At 47.5% G+C, this 24,797-nt stretch overlaps 1 protein-coding gene across 2 annotated transcripts in view; it reads left to right on the forward strand.

Moving 5' to 3' along the window:
- The window catches only part of CAMK1D (calcium/calmodulin dependent protein kinase ID), a 375,375-nt gene extending 351,121 nt beyond the window's left edge, over positions 1-24,254 (forward strand). The window contains exons 7-11 of one of the 2 annotated variants that reach the window (XM_033100675.1): positions 6,706-6,818; positions 8,241-8,319; positions 14,694-14,781; positions 15,705-15,826; positions 18,040-24,254. In XM_033100675.1, coding sequence (XP_032956566.1) covers positions 6,706-6,818; positions 8,241-8,319; positions 14,694-14,781; positions 15,705-15,826; positions 18,040-18,064 — 427 coding nt within the window. In that variant the 3' untranslated portion in view covers positions 18,065-24,254. The remainder of the gene's footprint in view (positions 1-6,705; positions 6,819-8,240; positions 8,320-14,693; positions 14,782-15,704; positions 15,827-18,039) is intronic. The other variant, XM_033100674.1, reaches the window with a different exon arrangement.
- The last annotated feature ends 543 nt before the right edge of the window (positions 24,255-24,797 follow it).

Consider the following 24,797-nt stretch of genomic DNA (forward strand, 5'->3'; position numbering starts at 1 on the left):
GAGACATAGCGAGGCGTCTGCTGCTTCCACCCCTCCCCCCAACTGTTTGGGTTCAGTGTCCATGCTCTTCCTAGTGCTGACAGCCTCTGTGTACCTCCATCACTGTGCCTACCTGTGCTTTTATTACCCATTTGTGTCTTCCTCTCTCATGGGACTGAGCTGCTGAAGGCAGGAACGGATTCTTACTCATCACCGTATCTCCAGTATCAAACTCAGTGCCTGATATACAGTGGGTACAAACTAGAAGTATTTGATGACTAAATTAATGCTATACCTAAGGTATCCATAAGAGGCACATATCCATAAGTAAATACGTGTGTGTTGGCTGTTTACAAATGATGTCCATGAGGTACTATGAGATCCATGTGGAAATACTTTTTATAGGTCACTGCCTGATGATGGCCCTCCTGACAAGTGTGGGGTGAAACCTTCTTGTAGTTTTGGTTTGCATTTCCCTGATGTTTAGTGATACTGAGCATTTTTTCATGTACCTGTTGGCCATGTGAATGTCATCTTTCAAGAAATTTTAGAAAAAGACAGTGTGGGTGAGGATGTAGAGAAATTGGAATTCTTGCACAAGGTTGGTAGAAATGCAAAACGGTGCAGCCATTATGGAAAACAATATGGTGATTCCTCAAAAAATTAAAAATAGGACTAGCATATGATTCAGCAATCCCATTTCAGAGTATTTATCCAAAAGAATTGAAATCAGGATCTCAAAGAGATATTAGCACTCCGATGTCCATTATTCACAATAGCCAAGATATGGAAACAACCTAAATGTCTATCGACAGATGAATGGATAAAGAAAATGTGGTGTATATTTACAATGCAATATTATTCAGCTTTTGAAAAGAAGGGAATCCCTGGTGGCTGGATAGCTCCGTTGGTTAGAGTGTGAGCTCTCAACAACAAGGTTGCCGGTTCAATTCCCGCATGGGATGGTGGGCTGCGCCCCCTGCAACTAAAGATTGAAAATGGCAACTGGACTTAGAGCTGAGCTGCGCCCTCCACAACTACATTGAAGGACAACAACGTGACTTGGAGATTATGGGTCCTGGAGAAACATACTGTTCTCCAATAGTCCCCAATTTAAAAAAAGAAAAAAGTGGGAGTCCCGCCATTTGCAGTGACATGGATGAATCTTGATGCTAAGTGAAACAAGTCAGTTATAGAAAAACAAATACTGCATGATTCCTCTTATATGAGGTTACCTAAAATAGTCAAATTTAGAGAATTAAAGAGTGGAATGGTGTTTGCCAGGGGCTGGGTGTAGGGGCAATGGGGAGGTACTAATCAATGGGCATACAATGTTAGTTATGCAAGATGAATAACTTCTGGAGGTCTGCTGTGTGCCATCGTGCCAGCCGTCAATACACTTAAAAACTCCTACATCGCGTGTTAAGTTTTCTTACCACAATAAAACATTTCTTAAAAGTCACGTCCTGATGTTGACCATGGCTGGCATTTTCTTTACCACCACTTTTTTCTTTAATAAAAATTGTATATATCTAAGGTATACAACATGATAATTTGGTACATAGATAGATATATAGATAGATTATTACAGCTGAGCCAATTAATATATCTTCTTATATTCTTACTATTTTTTGTGTGTGATGGGATCATCTGAAATCTACTTTCTTAGCAAACTTCCAAGATACGGTGCAATGTTAGTAACTTCAGTACTCATGCTGTCCCTTAGATCTCCGCGGTTATTCATCCTACATAACCCCAACTTAGTGCCTTTGACCAACTGCTCCCTATTCCCTCTGCCTCCCGACCCCTAGTAACCTCCATTCTACTCTCTGCTTCTATGTATTAAGCATTTTTAGTTTCCACATATAAGTGAGATCATGCAGTTTTTTTCTTTCTGTGTCTGGCTGATTTCACTTAGCATAATGTCGTGTTGTTGCAATGGCAAGACCTTTTTCTTTTTTAAGGATGAGTATTATTACATTATATAATATATATCACAATTTCTTTATCCATTCATCCATCAGTGGACACTGAGGTTGCTTCCATGTCTTGACTATTGTATATATAATGCTACAATGAACATTGGAGCACATGTATCTCTTTGAGGTACTGATTTTATTCCCTTTGGATATATACCCAGAATATGACTTGTGGGATCATATAGTACTTCCATTTTTAATTTTTTGAGGAACCACCATAGTGTTTTCCACAGTGGTTGCACCATTTTGCATTCCCACCAACAGTGTGCAAGGGTTCCCTTTTCTCCACATCCTCACCAACACTTATATTTTATTTTGTGCTTTTTTTTTTTTTATAATAGCCATTCTAACAAGTGTGAGATGATATCTCCTTTCCTACCACCATTCCGATGTCAGTTCCCTCTTGTCCGTTCTGTGTCTGTCTCTGGTACCAAAAGCTATAAGGAAAAATAGAATCTTAATTCTGTAATTCAGAGGTCTAAGAAATAGGCAAGAACATAGAAGGTTGAGGTGATTTATGGAAATAAAAGTACGTAAAATGGGAAAGAGCATGGGATCATTATTTGGAAATCCTTTCAGCAGACTTCCATTTTCACAGGGATGAAAACCCATGACAAGGGCAAGCAAACAGGAAGGACATGACTTCCTGTGGCATAATCACCGTGGTAAACTCACTGGGCTCTCAGGCTATTATCTCATTTTAGTTTCCAAGAAATACTGTGCACTTCTGGGTCAGCCATGGTGCGCATTGTCGAATTTCACATGCATTTATGTTAAAAGCTTTCTCCTTCAAGGAAAATCTTCTCTTTTATGGGACGTTTCCATGCCCTGGCATGGCATTTTAGGTACCCACACCACGTTGCATTCTCTACAAAGACAGGCAGGTTGCTATCAACACCAGGCCTTGCACACTGGGTTCTTCTGGAAAGTCTGTCAGTCCCGTCCATGGAACATTGCTTTTCTACCAGCTCCCATTGGCTAGTGCACAGGAGGGGCGAGTCAGGATAGGTGGGAGCTTGAGGGTTCCCTGGGCTGGGGCAGCGGTGGGCTCTCCTGCACCCTAGATTCTTATCTGTTTCAGAACCCAGCCAGGGCGCTCAACAACCAACAATGAAGCCTCTTCTTGCAGAATTTGTTCACTTACCGAAGTATTTATTAAGCATCTTCTGTGGGCAGACCCTAGGCTGGGCACTGAGAATGCAAAGACAAGAGTAAGGTATAAGAAGTGGTGCTGTTTTAAGGAACTCAGAGACAGGTCAGGGCAACATGCAATGTAGAAAGTGTCACCTTGGAGCTCTGACCACTGCCATGAGATCACAGAGCACGACACCCAGCAGAAAGGAGACGGGTCTTCCTTATAACACCCCAGCTAGTTTTCAAGGGTGCATCAGAGTGGGGGGAAGAGGCAAAGCACAGGCAGCCCAGGTTAAGTGCATACTTTACCTTGGTCCAGACAAAGGAAGAGCCCAGTGTGCAGGGAACCAGGTCTCAGCATCTAGGCAACAAGACCGAGAGTGTGGGAAATGGGGTCGGGAGGGTTCTGCTTGCAGATGACGGGGCGGCTGGGCCAACTAAATAACCTGCAGAGAGAATTCAAAGTCAGGACTGAAACATAAGGATCAATTCTCAAGCCTCTTTCCCTCTAGTGAATAAGCCAGATAGTTAACAGCACAGACTCATAGGGCTGGAGTCCTGACTTTGCTACATGTTAGTTTCTTTGCCTTTAAAACGAGAATTGTGCAAGGGGCTATATAAAAGGTGTGGTGTGGGGGAACCACGGGGCATAGCACATGACCCTGAGCTTTAGAGCAGCTGAACCCTAAACACCCCTAGATGCAAGGGTATGAGGGGAGTGGGGAGTGGTTATCAGGAGCAGAGAGAGGCTGGTAGCGTCCGCTCCCTTGAGAGGAGCAGCAGCCCTCAGTCAGGGCTGTAACCAGCCTGGGTGCTAGATGAGAAGGACCGGGGTAACACACACCCATCCCAACTCCTCCTTCCTCACCGTCTCCACTGGGGCCCCCACTGGCTGACCCACTCCCTGATGTCAGAGTTCAACCCTCATGCAGCTGTTCACACGGGTCAGCCTTCCAGGAACAAGCAGAGTGGACAGCGACTCTAAAGGGCAAAGGGAGGTGTCAGGGACACCACCTCCGGGGGGGGGGGATGTTAAGTGAGGTAATACAGTGAAGGTCTTCGTGAAGTCTTGACCCCAAGTAACTGCTCAGTGGAGGCTAAACTAGAACCTAATAGTACATTTGCGTAAGTGTGCCACAGGCAGGTAAGATGGCAAACTACGTGGCCAAAGAGACAAACTACGTGGCAAACTATGTGGCTCTCCCTGGACGCCTGCCCGGACGCCAGGTGGAGGTGATGGAACAGGCCCCTGAAGGTGTGCTGCCTGGACTGCGTGTGACCATCGGTCATTGCATTGGCAAGGTTAGGGTTCTTCTGAACTGTGAATTTCAGGCCTAGAACGATGGCAAATGGCTTTATTGCCATGGTACCCATGGTGAGATAATTTGTAGATTATTTAAATGGTTTGATATGTAAAATAACCATACAGATTACACATGCAAAAAGGCAGGCCCAGGACCACAGATGTCAGCGGTCTGTATATGGAGATAAACAACCCAAAATCTTTATTTCTCCTATTTGGGCCTGACACACAAACTTCTTAATGAAATAGTCTGCCACGGAGCTCTGTGAAGGAAGATTTTACAGCTTCTATCTGCCCTTCTCTTCTTTTACAATCCATGTGTTAAAATCCTCTTCCTTTCTTTGAATTTATTTAGTCTCTAAGCTAGATCTATTTCCTTTACTTCCATCCTGAGCACAGCCACATAAATGGAATATTCTATTACCCACCCCCAAGAAAAGAGCTAAAACCAGAAGCAATTGGGGTATACATTAAGAAAATTGGCACACGAAGAATAAATGGTTCTTGGAATTTTCTTAAAGATTTTTTTTCCTTGAAAAGAAAGCCAAACTGTAAAGTAAAACACTCTCTGTTGTTAATAAACAAAAACTTCACATATATAAAATTTAGTTATTTTCTAAGACAAACTCACATTTTGCTCAGTCTGCTTTTCCTAATATGCACATTTCTTTCAGCCCAAATCCTCATTAGGGGACGCATTTACATATCCATCTTGTGGCGCTAGGCTTTCCCAGGCCACCGGTGAAATATGTGTTTGGTGGTTTCAGAAGCACTGGCTCTTATTCATTTTGCCAAAAGCAGCAAATCTTTAAAAATGAAATTTTCCAGGCCGTTGGCCCTAAATCAACCTTGTGGGGATAGATGATTTAGAATCTTATCAGACCACAGAAGGTCTCACAGCCTTTAAAAATGTCGTCAGCCAGTCCCCTGTGCAGCCTGGCTGGCAATGCTGCACATCGTGGCAGGAGCTGCTGAACAGCGACTGTACCCAGGCCATTTCAAACCTTTATTAAATTTCTAATTTGCTGAAAAGACTCATTCCTCGCAAGCCTAGAACCTGTTGATTCCTGTGAATTTGTTCTCAGTAAGCTGGTCACTAGGCTGTAGCTGTGTTTGGAACAAAGTTTGCCTGTGTGGGCAGATTCAGGGCTCCTGTGAGGGCAGAATCCCACGGTGGCCGCCACCCTCTGGGCTGTGTCGGATGAGTTCTGTGCCAGCCAGCTGTGCACTTGGACTTCTGTACTGTCCATCACTCACTCACTCACTTCCCGGCTGTACAGCCCCAACCTGGACCTGTCCCTGCCCCACGAGGGTCTCAAGCACAGGCCGGATCTTCCCCTGGGTCTGGACCAGCCAAGCAAATTGGGACAGGGAGTCGTAGAACTACAGCATTGTAAAGCCAGGAAGAATATTTGGAATTTTCTAGTCTGTCCTCTTTGTGTTCAGATAAGAAAATTTGGGTCCAGAAATGGCGCCAATGGCCTACTGATGCTGAAGGCCACATTGGAGGTGATAGCAGAACTGGAGTGAGAACCCATGATTTTATGGAACTAATTTTATTTGGGGTATTTAATAAAAATGTGTAGTCCCATTATGTTTGTCAGATGACTGTTGGTGTCTCCAGAACTACGTGACACTGGCATCAACATCGCAACATCCCCATTTAAAATCAACTTTGAAAGCGCTCAGTGGAAAACGGTGATCGTATTCCATTGGTGCCCGCTTCTGCTTACACTTACTGCCATGAATGGGCAAGACGTCAGCTTCCCAATGCCCGGTCCGGGCAGGGTCGGGTGACACTGCGCAGTCTAGAGTGACTTGTGACAACTCGGTGCTCAAGCTTTTAACGTTTCCTTTTCTTCCCATGATGATTTGTTAAACAAAATGAACCTGGAGGGCCATAAAGTGTATATTAAACGCATGTATTTTTTTCTACCAACCCATCATCTGTTAGAGACAATATCACAGACAATAACATCAATAAATGACATTCAGAGTGCTCTCTGGTAGGTTTGTAGGGTATACGGGACTCTGTTGAATAATATGCAAAGAGTTAAGGTGGACTTGTGTATGTATTTACCTTCAATTATCACCTGAGTTTACCTTCTTTGGTATTTATTAAATCACAAATTTACTTCGGTGCCACCTGTGCCCACAGAACGTGTGATTTCTTGGCTGAGACTGTGTTTGCAGCACACACAGTGCAGGTTTTCTCAGCTCCAGTGAAAATGGCTCTTCCTTTCAGGCAAGGTGTCTGGCCGCCACCCTGAGACGCAGCGTCTCAGCTCCTTACTCCCTCTTGTCTTTCAGGCTCTGTGGCTACCCTCCTTTTTATGATGAAAATGACTCCAAGCTCTTTGAACAGATCCTCAAGGCTGAATATGAGTTTGACTCGCCCTACTGGGACGACATCTCCGATTCTGGTAGGTGCCCTGCTCCCTGGGGGCAGCCCTGGGAGTTTACACCCAGACCACAGACCCTGACAGGCCTCGGGGCCTCGGGATGAGCCCGAGCCTCCCATGGAAGCTTCAGGAGCTACATTCTTGCCAAGCAGAAGACAGGCTGGGACACTGGTCCTGACAGGCCGTGGGACAGGGTGAACGAAGGCACGCCACTCCTAGCCTTGCCCTGATCTGGTGCTCTGGGGCCGAAGCAATGTTAGCTAACACTTACGGGGCCGAGCGCTGTAAGCTGTATGCATGTGGCAACTCGCTCCATCTTCAGGGCAACCTGTCAGATGGTGTTACTATTATCCCCATTTGACAGGAAGGTGAACGAACTTGACCGAAGTCACACAGCGAGTAAGTGGCAGAGCTGAATTTGAACCATGTCCCAGCTACCATGCCACACTGACACGTTCCCAGGGAAGTTCACCATTTGATTCCTCAGGGATAAAGATCAAAAGTAAGCCCCACGGAAACTAATGAAATTTCTCACGATTGTTTCCTCACCGATATGATGAGGATGGCATTAGGTTGGTGCAAAAGTAATTGTGGATTTTGCAATTATTTTTAACCTTTTGAACCGCAGTTACTTTTGCACCAACCTAATAGTAATACTCCCTACCATGGAGGGTGTTACAAGGATCAAAGGAAATAATAAACGGAACAGAGCTTTGTACTCAGCGATGAGCTATCCAAATATTGTATTTCATCATTGTATTAGTTCCTCCTAACTGGAAACATCCTGCTTTCTTCCCCAATCTTTCAAAACCTGAGTACAGTTCTCCAAGGCTTGCAGGAAGGAGCCTCACGGGGAGTATTTGACTTTCGAACCCAAGCCTATGAGGCTGCAGATTTCCGGCCTGGTCCCAGGCTGTCGTCTTCTGATTCTGTGACCTGGTCCCTCATGTTCTCAGTGTCCTGCTCCTGGGCCAGACCCGCCCGGGACCTCCCGCACTCTCCACTTCCCTCAAGGGTGCGTCCCATTTGTCCCCTGGTCTACAGGCTCTGGGGATTTTGTTGAATCAGTGACATCTAACACATGGAGAGGACTTCCACAAAACAGCCCCCTACAGCAGCAGGGAGCTGAATGAAAGGCTCATGACGACAAAGATTTCTCATCTCTGAACCAAAGGTGTCACTAGCTGCTGGAGGGAAAGAACTTAGAGCTGGGAAGGCGGGGTCCCAGGCCTGGTGGCTGCCTCTTCATTGACTCAGAGTCCCAAACCTTGGCTTCCTTTTCCCCCAAATACTGGTACCTGTGTCCAAACTACTGTAGGGTACGCGGAGGCTGGTCTCGTGCTTTCCACACCCCACACGCCACTGCCAGAGACCCAGCGGTATCATGTCACCGCCTCTTGAGCCACAGACTCATTCCTTCCCTTGTGCTTTCTTTTTCAACAGCAAAAGATTTCATTCGGAATCTGATGGAGAAAGATCCAAATAAAAGATACACATGTGAGCAGGCAGCTCGGCACCCATGGTAAGGAAGATCTCCCACTGGAGAGATGGAGTACCTGACGTCTTCCCAGGGCTGACGTCCTGCTGGCGGCCGCTGGCTCTGAAAGCCAGGGGTGGTGACTGCACCTCCCTCCGGCCAGTGGCCTTAGTCCTCTCCCCAAGCCAACACTTGCAATCTCTTGCTCCCTCAGGACGCAGTCTACTAAGTGCAGTTATGATAAGTGTGCGAAAGAAAGCTATAGCTTTTTCACTGCATGAAACGGTTTTAGGATCACTTTCATTGAAGGGAATTACCCATCGGAGCATGAGCTGGGAGTTTTATTCCTTGAGTTTATCCCTCAATAGTTAAGTGAATTGAAGTTAGAGAGATTTTTTTCCTTGGAAGATACTTTTCAAGTTTAGTGTTTCTTCATCTCCACAGGGACTAATTGATAGTTTGTGGCATTCTGTATCCGACGTTTTCAGCAGTGCCCTTAAGGCCACCTTGTGTTTGAGCCACTTACAGGTTTGAGCCGAGCTTCACTATCGACACGCTGTGACTTTGGGTTTATACGTATATTAATTTTTCTGAGCCCCAATTTTCTCATCTTTAAAACGAGAGTGATGATACCTGGTTTAAAAGGTTGGCTTAAGAAATCATCGAGGGAATGATGCAAAGGGTTTAGCACAATGTCTGGCCTGGGGTAGCTGCTTCATTAAGCTTTCATTAATAAAGCACCAGGAGCATCCATTTCGAAACAAAGGTCAGGGGAAGCAAAATAGGCAATACAATGAACATAAATGGACAGAACCTTGAGTTCAGGAGAAACTCCCCCTAGGAAGCACTCTAGAAAACTGTCCCCTTGTTTATTCCACCATCGCCTCTAGCATTTCCTCCAGAGTCTCACATACTGGTTAACCTCCCAAAGGGGACCTGCTTGTGGTAGTGTCATGACCCAGTTTCACAGTCTTTTAATTCATAAAAACAGCTGTCATTTATTGAGCGCCTATTATGTTCTATAGACTGTGTTCTAATTGCATTAAAATATCATCTCATTTTTTTTCTTCATAATAACCCTGTAAGGTAGGCTTTATCGCCATGTCAGGGAGAAGGAAATGGATTTAAAAAGAAGATAAAGTAACTTAGCCAAGATGACATAACTAGCTAATGGCAAAGCCAGAACTGTTTCCTGTCAGCACTGTTGGATTGGAAAATGCATGCTCTTCACTACTTTGCAGATAAGAGACGTAAAGGGGAAGGAAAGAATAGGCTGGAGGGGGGGTAAAGAATTTTCTTCATCAGGAGGCAGTTTGGGTTATACATCATCTTGATCATCTTTAATAAGTTACTTTGGACAATAGGTCAAAATATGTGACCAAAGAGATAGTAAAGTTTTCTTTATAAACAATAGGACTTTAAAGCTATATAGACTTTTTGTTCTGTCAGTTTCATTGAGATATAATTGACACATGACACTGTGTACAGCAGAATGATTGACATACGTATATATTACGAAATGCTAACCACAATAAGTGGAGTTAATATCCATCACCTTGTATAGTTACTAAAAATTGTTTTCTCCTTGCTCGTGATGAGAACCTGTCACATATGCCATACAGTGTGTCAGCTATCATCATTCTGTTGTACATTACATCCCCAGGACTTGTTTATCTTACATGCATGAGACTTCGGGGATTATCTTATACAGGAGGAACATGACCTTAAAAGAAGGGAAGAGGTTTGCTCCCTTGTACTTGTTCACTGATCCAGCCTCACTCCATGAAAAGCAGGAAAGGGGCCAGTTAAAACCCAGTCTCTCCTTCACCAACCAGTTTTCAAAAACCGAAGAAGGGAGAGGTCATTTTTACTGAGGGGCCTGGCAGAGGGGACAGGATGGGGTCAGCAGAATCAAGTAGGACTTCATGGAGGTGCTGAGCCTCACACTACGAGACGGGTCCCACCAGGTCATCCAGGATGGCGGGTGGATTTCAGGCCAGGCCAGGGACCTAACTGTGTATGGGGACATACCCCGCTCTTCCACCCTGAGTACCACAGCACTTGGTATTCCTGGAGTAGGGGGTACAAAGGAGCGAGGCCAGAGATGAGACTGGAAAGGAAGGCGGAGCTGGCGGGATTCTGGCACGAGCCCTGGTGTAGTCCGCTGAACTTCAAGTTCTGGCTTCACCACGTACACCATGTGGACAAGCTCCTCAACACTTTGGCCCTCCCCTGTGGAACTGAGATCATAAATAACAGCAGTGCATACCCCATAGGACTCTTCTAGCGGTTAAATGACATGATACATACAAAAGCAGAAGGAGATACCTAGTAAATATCTAGTAAAGATACCTAATAAATCTCCAGTCTGTATGAGTGGCCATTATTTTATTATTGTACTGAGGAATGCATACGTTTCCCTTTGGGCAGTGGGAGCCCCGGACAGGTTTGCAGTGGGGTCATCAGATGTGCACTTCGGAAAGCTCAACCTGGCTGCAGGACAGAGGACGAGCAGTGCAGACGGGGCGTGGGCGGGAGGGGCAGGTGCCAGGTGGAGAGAAGGCTGGCCCAGGGAGGGGTCACCTGCCCAGCACTGCAGGGATGGGCATGGATAGAGAAGACCACAAGAGAGGCTCCAGGGATGAGCAAGCTACAGGAGAACCGGTGGGTGGGGTGAGGCAGACGCAGGGGCCTGAGGTTATTCCCAACTTTCCAGTTTAAGGGACTGGGAGAGCAAGCGGACTTGTGTGAAAGAGAATGAGGAAGGTGCCGGGGTCGTGTAGATGGGTACCTGTGGTGGGCGCTTTGCTGAATGAGTCTGGAGCTCAGGGAGGGGTCGAGCTGCAGATGAATACCTCGCAGTCTCAGCCTGGTCACATTAAGACATGTTAGCACGTGAGCTGCACAAATAAATACCTTTTTACTTCAGAGCTATTTTTCCCAGTGCTTATAATTTTTAATATTCATTTCAGAATTCCCAGTCAAACACTGGTAAATGATGTGGAAAAAAGAGAATGCATTCAACTCAGGCATCATTGCAATACCCCGCTTGCCCGCATGTATGATGCTTATTTCTTGTATGTAAAATTGCCTGGGCCAAGGGGAGCATGGCGTCAGCTGGGAGCTGCAGTGTGGAGTGGCTGTCCCAGTGTCGCATGGTTTTATCAACCTCACCGTTCTGGAAGCTGCGGTCTCAGCTTCCAAGGGCATCGACTGTCTCCAGAGGGCAGCGTCTCTTATTCTTCACTTGCTCTTCCACTTCATCAAGGCCACCCAGGGCCAGGAGAGCCCTCTGCGAGTCCCAGACGGCTCTCCTTATAGAGGGCAGTCAGCCCATCTCAGCAGATGTTTCCTGAGCCCCTACCTGAGGCTTTGCCTTTCTCTCAGTGGTGCGTGGGAGGAACCGATGGGCTGCTGGCGGACAGCCTAAGATGAGGGAATGGCAGGTGGCACGTGAGACCCAGTCCTGGTTATAGGGAAGTACCTTGGCAGAGGTCATGTACCTGGTTGACGTTGTTCAGAGCCTCGATCTCCAGTCTCAGTGACAAGCAAACCAGAGTGACAGTCCTGGGCATCTGTGCCCCAGGTGACACCGTGCCTCATTTCAGCAGTGTGCCCACCTCGGGGACCTGGTCTATTGCCTGGGCCAGAGTGGCACCTGCAGGCCTCTTCTCAGTATGCACAGGGGCCCCTCCCTTCTTCTGCCTTCAGCCGGCCCAGCTAGAATCAGGAATTGGGACCCAGCCCCGGAGTCTGGGGCCATACAGGCATCACCACGCCTGTCCTGAGCCAGTGGCTAGAAAAGTGCGAAATCAGAGCCATGGCGGCAGAGCAGCCTGCGTACAAAACACAACAACACCCAAAGGCCAGGAGAGAGGAGTGTGGTGCTGTGTGTGTGGAGGAAGACAAAGTGTGGTTTACACAAACGCCATCTGCAGTGCTGGGGTGCACGGCAAAACTGGGAAGCAGGGAGAGTGGGAGACCTGAGTGAAATGTGGGTGCCCATAGCTGTACGGGAGTGTGTGTATCGGGATGTATAAGGAAGTCCTGGGTCAGAGGCATTGTTCAATTCCTAGGACAACTGAGGTGACCAGGAGGCCCTTCCAGGTCTAAGATTGCATGCCTCCAGTTTTGTCAATGAGTAATGCTGAAGCTAGCCGCACACGCGTCATGAGTGTCACACGTTGTCACTGTAACCGTCCTGGGTCCTGGGGAATAGCAGCAACGGTTTTCTTCACGGAGTCCATTGGGGAAAGACCTTCTGCTGTCAGGGCCCAGGGTGGCTGTACCCCCAGGAAGACTGCCCGCCAGGAGGCTCTGGGCCTCCGGCTGCCCTGCTAGCTTCTTTCCCAGCTGCGGCACAGCCCAGGGCTGTGGAAAGTGAGTGCAGAACATTCCTGAAATAATTGGAAGTGTGCGTTTCCCTTTCATGCCAGCCCATGCTCACCCACAGAGAAGGGGGCCTCCCTGCCCGCTCGCAGGTCTGTTTGGTTTGGAGTGCGGTTCTGCCCGGCGGCCACGCTCAGCCCCAGGAATCCCGTACTTCCTACCACTTCCGTGTGCCGTTTCCAAGTAAGAGCTGGCCACCGGTGAGTTGGAGCGGCCTCCTTTTCTGAGGATATAGCTTTTGTAAATAGTGCAGAGGGAAACACACTCACATGAGCTGTCCAGGAGAAAAAGCCTAATAAAGATGTCTACAGCCCCTACCTCCTCGTTCCTTTGGTTCTGGGCCGGTTGCCTGCTCAGATATTCGATTTCTATTCACTGTGTGCGTCTAGGGAAAGGGGGAGCTGGACAGTTTTGGAAATGGAAACCTGGTTCTCGTCGGTTATGTTCTGAGCATCCTCTTGGCTAAGTATGTTCAGTCCTGCTGGCCACAAGAGAGGACTCTATGTGGGGGTGGGGGGCACGGAGTGGGGGTGCTGCTTTTAGCAGGAATATCAGACTGTATCCAAAACTGGCCCAGCCTGGCCTGGACTTCCTGGCCAGTCAATCAACCATGTTTCCAGTTCTAAAGTGAAAGGCTGGGTGGTCAGGAATATGTTTTTTTATTCGGGGATGATTTCTTGTCTGAATAAGCCCTCGGCTTCTTGCTTTCATTTCCTAAAACATTTGGACATAATAGTCTGGCATCCAGGCTGTTTTGTGTCCAGGGCCTTCTGGTTCTGAGAGACGACAGGTTTCCTCACTTTCCGGTCACCTCCCAGCCAGAAACCGTGGTCATTGTCCCCGGTTTCTTCTGCCCCTTAACTTTTCCAAGGTGCAAGAAATTATTTTTTAGGCATCAGATATCAACCTGCAGTTTTGTAGTTTGGTATAAAAGAAAGGGAAGATGGAAGGATCCAAGCCCAGAAGACTGAGGGCAAAACCCAGCTTCCTCTGAAAGTGGGGGGAAGGCCAGGGGTTGGATGTAGAGGGAGGATAGAATGAGGTAAGAAGGGACGTGCAGGAGAAGAACGGCTCTGAGCGACCTCCAGGTGATTATTACAGCTGGAGGTTGTAAGCCGAGAGAGAGGGGGAGAGGGAGAGAGAGAGGGAGAGGGAAAGAGAGAGAGAGAGGGAGAAAGAGAGAGAGAGAGGGAGGGGCTGAGGGAGGAAGTCATAGGATGAGGGGGAAATTTAAGGACAAGAAGTAAAGAGAAACTACCTTCTCTAAAAGAAGGCTAAGGAACAAGTAAGAAGTAATGCCCAATAAGATGAAGGACCCAACTGAATGCAGAGTAGACGTGGTCCTGGCATGTGTGAGAACTCACTTAATTCAGGAGTAGAAGCTGTGCCACCCAGGGCTGAGCTAAGCCTGGGGCCCCTCTCAGTGAGCACAGAAAAGGTGAGGGGCGGCCAGTGTGGCTGTGGGCGAGCAGAAAGCTGCAGAGCTTATTTCAGCTGGGATGGAACCAGAAGGGAGCTGTGGGCCCAGGGATGTGAGCGGGTCCGTGGGAAAGAGGGCCCAGAGAAGGCAGGGAGGGGCTGTGGGGCGGTAGGGGGAGGAAGCTGGGAAGGTACCCCTGAGTAGGGGTCTGGTGGTCAGACTAGACAGGGAACACGTAGGAGATGGTGGACGCAAAGCACTGCAGGCAGAAAGCTGGCGGGAGAGAGGGAAGGGAAGGGAGAAGGATGGAAACTGAGCTCAGCTTGCATTATCATTGGGGATTCTTAAGTTGCAGCCATGGGGGTCCAAAAAGGACAAAGTGAGAACCAGGCAGAGAGGTCAACCACGGAGGTGCTGAGCAGCCCCTGGCCTTTCAGGGTGCAGACTGTAGAAGTGGGACGAACTTTGAGTGCGGTGGTAGCCGCCTGTGCATTCAGACCGGAGCCATCAGCAGCCTGGAACAGAGGGCAGAGCTAGGCTCTCTGGGAACCTCAGGGCAGGGGCAGGTTCTTAAAACCCTGTTGAAGAAGCATCTTTGCCTCTGTTTCAGGATTGCGGGGGACACCGCCCTCAACAAAAACATCCACGAGTCCGTCAGCGCCCAGATCCGGAAGAACTTCGCCAAGAGCAAATGGAGAGTAAGTGTCATGTCCATCAGATCCCTGTGAGTGTGACGCTCTTGTGAACTCGTCCTGCAGGTGGAGCATTTCTGGTTTCTAAATGTCACCATCACCCACTCTTGATGAACCTCACCCCAATCATTTTGCTGATTTTAACAGATAACGATGAAGACTTGAAGGGACTAGCATGGCGTGAGAGGGACAAAATCTGTGCTGTAATATTTCCCTTCTGGGAGTCAAAAATAGCAATAGTGCCAGCTCTGCCTCATTTGCTGTGTCTTACAAACGTAATCCCTGTGGTCTTTCCCCACTTTGCTGGAACTTTGAATAGTCGACTTGTATTAAAGTGACATGAAGGAGAAAAAACTCAGGAAATCTGAGTTGAACTCATCAATATTTTCTGATAAAAATGTGATGGATTTAAACCATTTTTGTGATAGCCACTGGTTACCTAAACCCTAAGTGCTAATCGGTGTGGGTAACTAAGAACCAACAGTGAGAGACCATACAGAAACAAAATGAACAACACTGACCTCTTTTATTCAGAGGAAATGCTATTATTTGGAACAAAAGCACCAATAATAGGAATATAAAAACTATTTTAAAACATTGTTTTAAGGTACAGTATTATTACAATATGCCTTGTATTCTAAGACTCACTTCTCAAGTTGTAGAGAATTGGTTTACATTTATTCCATATGTTTATTACGTTGAAAGAAAAATGTTTTTAAATCTTCAAAATATATTTTGATGGAGGGAGGGATCAAATACATTAGTGTACTTTTGGAAGCAGGGGCAAAATAAATTTCTTTTCTAGAGTATCACAAGAACATTTTCAGAAGTTTGAGGTGCTTAGGGTAATGAGAAATAATAGCAGACCGTCTGCACCTTTTTAATTCACTGGAATATTTTGTCTGCTTTTTGCCTTTCTGAAATTTCAGCAAGCATTTAATGCCACAGCTGTCGTGAGGCATATGAGAAAACTCCACCTTGGCAGCAGCCTGGACAGTTCAAATGCAAGCGTCTCAAGCAACCTCAGTCTGGCCAGCCAAAAAGATTGTGCGTATGTAGCAAAAACAGAACTTTTCAACCGGCATTTAAGATAAACCTGGGGTGGAGAGGGGAGCATTGCCTTTTGCTGAGTACCTGCTGTGTATCAGACACTTGCAATAATTTATCCCATTTAGGATTCCCAACAGCTTTGCAAATGATTTAATTTTAAAAATTATTTTCTTCTTTTAAATTACATTTATTGGGGTAACGTTTGTTGATAACATTACATAAGTTTCAGGTGTATGTCTTTATAATACGACACCTCTACACTCTAACGTGTGCTCGCCACCCAAAGCTTAGCCTCCTTTTGTCACCATATATTTGACCCCTTTTACCCTCTCCATCCTCACCCCACCCCCCTTCCCCTCTGGTAACCACCATTCTGTTGTCTGTGTCTACGAGTTTCTTTGTTACTTTCTGTTTTATATCCCACATGTGAGTGAAGTCATTCGGTTCTTGTCCTTTTCCGGCTGATTTATTTCACTTAGCATGAAGCTCTCAAGAGTATCAAATGGTACTATTTCATCCTTACTTGTGGCTGAGTAATATTCCACTGTGTATATGCACCACATCTTCTTTACCCAAGCATCTATCGAAGGACACTTAGGTTGTTTCCATGTCTTAGCCATTCTGAATAATGCTGCAATGAAGATGAGGGTGCATATATCTTTACGAAAAAGTGTTTTCAAAATTTTGGGTAGATACCCAGATTGCTGGGTCATATGGTAGCTCTATTCTTAATTTGTTGAGGACTCTCCACACTGTTTTCCATAGTGGCTGCACCAATTTACATTCCAAAAATTAATTATTTAATATTCACACAACCCTACATGTTATCATTTCCATTTATTATGAGAAATCTGTGGCCTCAGTCCCACACGGCCATGTCTGTCTGGACAAAAGCCCAGATACTTTCTGACCTATTTCCTTGCCCTCTGTTTGCTTGTCATTAGGTGTCACTCTTAGAATTTGAGCAGGGGGTGGCAGAGACTCACGACCGCCTGATCTCAGTGACTTTTCACATGTATATTTTTGATGACGATGATGATAATGGAAGCCGATTTACATGAAATGCATTGGCTTTGCAATCAAAGTAATAGTAGTATTTCATTGTCCTTCGTCTTTGCGTGGGACGCGGTGTCGGTGAGGGCATAACTACTCTCCCTGTTTCTCTCTTCCACTCCCCACTCTGTATATTTATCTTCTTCTCACGTCAGGCTCTACCAATGGCTCCTCTCCACCTCAGAGCAGTTGCCTTCACGTTTCCCATCAACCTGCATCTCCCTAACCATGGAGTACACTTCAGCTTGCCTTAGAAAAGGGTTCCCTTCCTCTCTTGCTCTCCAAATAGTCCCCGCATCTCATTCTGGAATGTCCAGCCCTTAAATTTTCCCAAGACATCTCCATGAGCGTCCCCTAAACCAATTGCACACTACTGTAGACCCACATTTATATTTTAGCAGAGGTCCTTTCTACCCTCTGGTCAAGGGGAACCCCACAATAGATCGTTTCTTTGAATAGTCAGTCGTACAATGGCTCTGACCAGGAAGCCATCTTAATCATTTATTTTATGGATCTTCCTATGTCTGAGCCTACAAAGTTCCTGAGGGGAAATACACTACCGGAGCTAAGCTGTGGTGGATTGATCCCACATCCAGACCTTTTGGTGCTAACACATCTGCTTACGGAGTGTTATAGTGCAGCCTGTGAGGAATTTTTCTAGACCAGGGGGGTTGCTGAGTTCACACAGGAAGAGGTAAACAGCCCCATTTCAATGTGCTCTGTGTTACAAATGTACTTAGCCAAGAGTACAGACCACACACCAAGCAGAGGGCAGAAGGGGGTATCACATTCTTTCTTCATTCTTAAAATCCCTAGTTCATGGAATTGTAATAAACAGTTCTCATAATGCTAATGTTTATTCAACACTTAAACTGACGCATAGTACCTAGAAAGTGCTCAGTAAATGGAACCTGTCATACTAGTATGGCTAAACCATGTCGTATTCAAATACAAAACAGTTAGAATGAAAAGGGGAGGACGAATTGGGGCTAAGAAGAAAGCATTTTGGACACATTGCAAATGTTTAACTATGGGTACGTAAAAGTTTAGAATCGAGTGCATAAAAGTTTGACCCCAGCTGCCAACAAATCCTTGCAGGGGGAAGGGAAGCAAGTATTGCCTTCTGAAGCTTTGAACCCTTGTGTCCACTGTCGCCTGCAGGTCTGGCACCCTCCACGCTCTGTAGTTTCATTTCCTCTTCATCAGGGGTCTCAGGAGTGGGAGCCGAGCGGAGACCGAGGCCCACCACTGTGACGACAGTACACTCTGGAAGCAAGTGACTGGCTCTGGAGGTGGGGCCCGGGGGCGGGGCCTCAGGTGGGGCCGGGGGGCGGGGCCTCAGCTGGGGCCGGGAAGGGGGCCCCGGGGGGCCTCCAGCGCCACCAGCTACGCCAGAGTGATCCCACCTTGCATGGTGCGCCTTTCTGCACAGGACTGGAAGACAGAAGTTTTTTTATGGCCATATTTTATACTGCAATTCTGAAATGTTCATTTCTCACAAACTGTACTGACTCAAGGGAGCTGATTTAATAGGACCTGGTGCTGTATATATGAATCTTGCAAAGCTCTAATGGAATGGACTCTATCCTCTCCCCAACTCTTGTCATTTCCGCTCTTCTCAGTATAGGTAACCATCTATGTTGTATTTTTGTTTTTAATTAATGACAAAAACGGTTTCAACTGGATTATTTAAGTATTGGTAAATATTGTGCATTAGGGTTTCATTTTTTTCTTTTTAAGAAATATGTCCTTGCAATCTATACTTCTTTGTTACGTGACCTATATCTTTTGCTTGTCAGTATAGAGTTTATGTTAACCTTTAAGCGATTTTTTTTCTCCATGGTGAATTTAAAGGTATTTTTTAAAATTCTAATAAGAGGGTCGAGAATCTGTCTCCAAGGCAAAGAGTGCACTTTACTTCCTTCCTTCTCTTTCTGTCCGGAGGGGCAGCTCTCTAAGAAGACAATTCAACAGTTCTGCAGGGCTGTCTCCTCTCCGGGTCGCTTTGGGAGGGAACCTGCAGAAAACCTTTCCCGGTAACTCCTTCGGCAAACCCCTCGCCAACCAGAGACGCCAGGGCCCCTTGCCATCAGCGGTCAGAAATTAAGAAGCCTGCTCCCCAGAGACTAAAGGCTGAACTTCAGAGGCTGGACTTGCTATGAAGGAGAAGCCCACCCAGCAGATATTTAAGTATTTCCCTCACAAAAGGAACAAGATGCCATTTTGTTTCAAGTGAGCCTTCCAGGCAGCTCTCATTTCTCATGAGGGGTCACCCACAAAAGCATTGCTCTCAGCTATGCAGTTTTCAAATTAATCTCTCTCTGTTTCTTAAAAATGCATTTCTAAGCTTACACTTAAAATGGCCTCCAACTCACATAAGTTGTTTCTGCACATTTTTACCCTATTGTACGAATGTTATCTGGAGGAGGAAAGGGAAATGGCCTAGGTAAAGAGTCCGTTTATCTGGGATAGTGAGGAGAGGTGACCTGCCAAGTAAGCAGGACACTGGCCACTGCAGTGATGGCCCGACCCCACCTCAGCCAGGCCCAGACGGCACCTGAAGCTGTCCCTCTGACCAAGGCAATCTGAAAACTAGACCTGTGGTGGTGGGGTCACCAAAGGTCACAGTTTCCCCAGGACTGAAGGATTTCTCGGCGTGTAGGACTTGCAGTGCTAACACCGTCAGTGACCCAGGGAAACGGCCACGTTGTTCAGCCACATGGTCGGTCGGTGTGCAGGACACAGCAGTCACGGGGTGAAACCCAGGGCAAACCACTTCTCAAGGAGCCTGCAGGGACGCTCTCCTGTAGAGGCAAGCAGGTGACTCCCAACGCCAGCTTTTCGTCCCTCAGCCCTGGGACCATGTGAGTCTGCATCCCACAATCAGCTCCAGCCGGCGTGTGTCCCTGAGGTCTGCCTGAGGGTCTAGTGCCATTCCCGGCTGTTGTCCTCATGCCCTTCTCCTGCAGTTGGCCAAACTTGGCAGCTCCTATTGGTCAAGGCTTCTCCATCACTTCCACACCTTTGCCTATGTCCAGGCCAAACGTTTATGGATAACTGCCCGCAACACACACACACACACACACACACACACACACACACACACACACAGTGTTAGGAGATTCAGCGGCTTAATTCTGCCTCCTTTAGGACAGCAGTGCAGCTTACATTCGTAAGCATAGCTGGAAAGACAGGCAGCTGGTCCCCCTGTTCCCACAAACAACGTAGGCACTCAGCCCTTGGGCAGGAATCGTGCTTGGTGGCTGCCACACTGGCATCCAGAGTGAAATCAGTCTGTCACTCTTCAGAATCTGTAAAAAGCCTGGAAAAGTCTATAAAATGACAATAGACCCAGTTAAAAAATAAGTGAGTTGAATATGCATCCACCCCCCACGCTCAGGACAATAGCGTGAGTCTTGTAAAGGGAATCTGAGGAAACGGAGGCCTCTCTCCAGGGGATTCAGTAGGATGTCACCTACTAACACGTGTAACGGAACGTTTAAGTTTCTACAGTATAAGAAAACCAATCATTAGATGTCACCTTAGCCTGACTTTGGTACCTGTAGTGTGTGCCTGCGTAGTCGTCAGCTCTTTGTACTGTGTGCGATATGCAGCAGTTGTGTTGGGAAAGCAGCATTTGAAGCCAAAGTCCATTATTGGTGATTACATGATTTTCTGGAGCGGATAGGTGGCGTGCGTGTTATATCCAAGTAGTTTGAAAGTATGTTCTACCTGAAAAGTGCAGCTGAAAGATGGGCCCTACCACAGGTGTCCTCTTTGTAGTTTGGGTCGGCTCTCAGCCATGCTTGGCCTGGAACACATCAGGTCCCAGTAACATACGCAGTGGGAGGAGGAGATGGTGACTGGTTTCAGCCCAAAGGTTGAACTTGACATCGGGCAAGTCCATACTGTCTCCATGTCGCCAGACTTAGGTTATTTCCTATTATTTTAGGAAGAGGAGAAAATTGCCATATGGAAGAACTTTTGCTCTTTTGAGAGAGCTTGAGTTGTATAGGGATAGAGGTTCTCTTTCAGCTGGATTTGGTATTACGCTTCCCTACAACACTGGAAGAGAACGTAGAATGTACCTTTTGTTAAGACCTGCCGAGTGGGGTGGCAAAGTCCTAGCACTCTCACTGATGCCAAATTCCATCAGTACTAGCTGAGCTTTCACGTGTACACTGCGCTCAGAGCCAGTGTGTGTGGACCCCAGCCCCATCACAGGCTTCCTTCCAGCCCCAACTCTTCCGCCCCCCACCTTCTCCTCACCTCCTCAGAGCAGGGGGATTTTCTTTCTCACATTTTGAAATGTGTCCTCAAATTGTCTTTCCCTCAGCTGCCTGTCTGTCCCTCCCTCACTTCCCTGTCCCCCTTCGCTTCATCTCATCAGGGAGCCCATAGTAGAAGCTGGCATTTCCCTTCAACCAGCAGTGAGTTCATGCCCACATGCAGGTCCCCAACAGAGCGGCAGCTTATTGCTCTTCACCAGTCCCTGGAGTCTGGACTGCTCACTGCCCTCCCTCAGCGGGCACTCTGGGCTCTGGAGTGTCGGCTTGCAGCGGGGAAGAGGACCTGGAGCTGAGAGGGGAGGGCCTGCCCACGTGAAGTGCACACAACCGTAGAAAACCCTCCCGCAGCGAAAGTGCCCAGATGGACCAACAGCAGTGCCAGGGATGCTGCTGACCGTTGCGGTGGGCAATTTCCACCGCCTCTTACTGCCCCCGTCTCCACAGGAGAATAGAAAGGACATGTCCCCCTTCATGTTCCCTTTTTGTTGTTGTTTAAAAAAAGAACTATGCAGAAAGCATGCCCCGCCCCCGCCCCCCAAGAGCAGGCGTGGCTTCGTGTTCTTGACTGTGGCTGTGATTTATTTTAGTCCCACGCAAGAACAGGGAGCAGCTCCCCCTGGCGCAGGAGCTTGTGACCTTTGACAAGGTCCCACTCTCCAGGTAGCTCTTAGCATATTGTCCAAGGCACTCAGCATTCCAGCTTGGGTCAAAAGAAGACACCTTTGGCTGAAGAGGCCGGGCCTGAGCCGTTGGATGCAAGGGCTTACTCGTGGGACCCTCAGACTCAGTTTACCTGCCCAGCCCTAGTCTCATCCTATTCACTTGTCTACGCTGGTGTCCAACATGTCCTGAATGGATTATGGGTAGAAGGGGGGAACTGTCCTGCAGAATGAAGGTCAGGGACACCAGGGACAAAGGGGAGGGAGCCCAAGGGACCCCTCCTGAAAGGGGGCTGACCTGCGATCTCGAAGAGTGACAGCTTAATCCAGTTAACCCACTGGGGCTTGATGTCTCATGAGCAATTTCAAACAAAGAACAGACCCTGGCTCAGTAGAGATACCTCAGTGAGTTAAGGCTTTCGCCACCGTGGCCCAGTGGCCCACCCAGAGTCTTGGCACTACTGGTCTTCACACTGGAGAGGCCACACTGGCACCATCATCGCTCCAGGCTGAAGACAGGAGGGCTGTGGTCCCTGGCTCTGAGCTCAGGCCAGCAACACGCCCTACTGTGTGATTTCCGTGGCACAGCGGCCCTGCAGGGTTTCCTTGGGATCTGAGAAAGGAAGGCAAGGGCCGGCAAAGGGCCGCTCCTCCCGCTTCCATACACAGAAATAAGATGCGCTCTTTCCCAGGGGCATGCAGTCACTTCTGGCCAGGGAGAGGGAGGTCCTGGGACTCATCCCAATGCAGGAGCCTCCGCATGTTCCCTAAAACGATACCCCGCCCCCTCCTGTCGACTCTCGCCCGCAAAGTTTGCCTTCTCCTTACACATTCCAGACCAAACACTGTTCTGTCCCCAAAAACTGGTATATACCTGTATGTAACCCACCACTCTTGGGGGCACCTGGTCCTAGGTTGAGGCTGCAAGTCTACCTGACATTCGCAAACAAGCGTTGCAATCCTTTGGTTTTCAGAATTGAAGATGTTAAGATAGAAAAGGTAAAGTGGCCGAACAGATTGCTAAAAGGAGGGTGACTTATGTCCTGAAAACTAGTCTGCAGATGAATTAACTTGAACAGCTATACCATGGACAGCAGACTGGGGGCAGTGAGAGGAGGACAGAGGCCCACGCCCCCGTCAGCCCAATCCTTCATTGTGGTCCTGTGTGCCATGCTGTGCAGCCCGGGTGTGGGCACAGGAGCCCAGCCCCACTGTGAAATCAGCCTGCATGCCCGCCAAGGCTTGGCCCACGGGAAGGCACCTCAGCTCTCCCAGCCCCCTCAGCCGGCGACCTGCACAGCTCAGCTTGTGGCTCTGGGGGCAGGGCGGGGTGCGGGGTGCGCTCCTAAGAATCCAAAGCCTGTGCATTCGGCAGCCAAACCCGCAGCATGTGGCTGCCAGGGCTGGTTTTGTGGACAAAGCAAAGCGTGGAATGGCTTCTCTGTATCTTTCTACACCAAAGGGACAAACTACTGCGTTCACCCTTTGTACCAATGCCGCTTCTGCATTCGCCATACCTGTTTTTACCCTGTTGGTCTCCAGGAACTTCTTCTACGATGATTATGACTTCTGATTATTCACAGTTTCCTTTTACTTAGAGGTGATTTTATTTTCTTATGGATAGGAAAAAAGAAAATGAGAGGAGTGTTTGAGGATTTAGTCATAGCAATGAGACGTCAGCAGGGACTCGAATGCCCCCAAACACTAGATGAATTACTTCTCAAAGGAAAACCTTAATCTGGACAGAGTGAGGTTCCTGGGCCCTCATGGCAGGCCTTCACTTTGGGGAAGGAGCGGGGTGCTGGAGCAGCTCTGGCAGCCAGGCTTGCAAAGTAGGGACAGACAGACAGAGAGAAGGAAGAGGACATTTGTGCTCTTCTTCCCAGGGGCACTTGGCCTTCAGAACGGTGTGAAATGCTGTCCAAATGGCTCAGATGCTTTGTTTTCAAAGATGGGGCCACATGTTTCAGAGAGTGTTTATGTCAGTCCCATGTTCAGGTTGGGAGACATGAAAAGTACATTCTGTCCAGAATCAAAATTTGGAACAATTTCGCACAATTGGCTTTACCCTACACACAATGTCATCGACCTTCTTGCAGCTCTCCCAACACTAAGCATGTTTTCCAAAAGCTTCTGACGTCGAACCCAGGAATGTCCCCTGTCTATTATTACCAGGCTTGCGATTGGTTCCATTTTTCCATAAAAACATGCTTGTCCAAAAGAAGGGGAACTGTGCATTTATTCCATGCATGTAATAAACTCTGCAAGAAGTTTAGCCCATATCGGTTTGCAGCTCTGCAAAATTGTGAATGGGCCTATGTAGCAAGTGAATCTCTGCCTTGACAATCATGTACACATATCCAGATGTCTTTCATAATGACGAGACTGATGACTTCTTGTTTTCCTTCAATAAAGATAATTAATCATCTTTGGATGTATGTAGTTTGTTTCCTCAACACGGACCAGGAAGTAGGTGTTTCAGCAGCTCTCTCTTTCGTCCTTTCTTTGAACTTTGGATTTGAAGGAAGGCATTTGAATTGAGCCGCTGGAAACATACGAGGTTCCCGAAATATTACATATCTCCAGTCTAATGATCAGGAAGTGCCAGGGAGGGGGCAGGGCAGGTTTGGGGCTTTGTTTTGGGGGTTTGTGGAGGGTGCCCAGGTTGAACACCCTGCTGGACAGGAAAGCTCCCCCTTTTCCTTGCTGCTGCACAGGTGTCTGGAGGTGGGCCTGGACTCCCCAATCACAATAACTAGATAGCCTTGAGTTGTTTGGAGAATAAGCGAATGTTCATTTGCAGAAAGCTCTCTCTCAGTAGGGGTTCAGGGCACACACCTGCACGTCACTATGTCCTCAGCATAGTCTTGGAGTTCTCGATGCCCAAAGGAAGATTCTTTTCTGAGAAGAAGGCTGGCAGGGATCTTTTTCTTTTTTGGAGTGGGTTGGGGGGACTTACAGTTCATAGGTC

Source organism: Rhinolophus ferrumequinum (genome assembly GCF_004115265.2).
Source record: "Rhinolophus ferrumequinum isolate MPI-CBG mRhiFer1 chromosome 5 unlocalized genomic scaffold, mRhiFer1_v1.p scaffold_110_arrow_ctg1, whole genome shotgun sequence".
Taxonomy (NCBI): Eukaryota; Metazoa; Chordata; class Mammalia; order Chiroptera; family Rhinolophidae; genus Rhinolophus; species Rhinolophus ferrumequinum.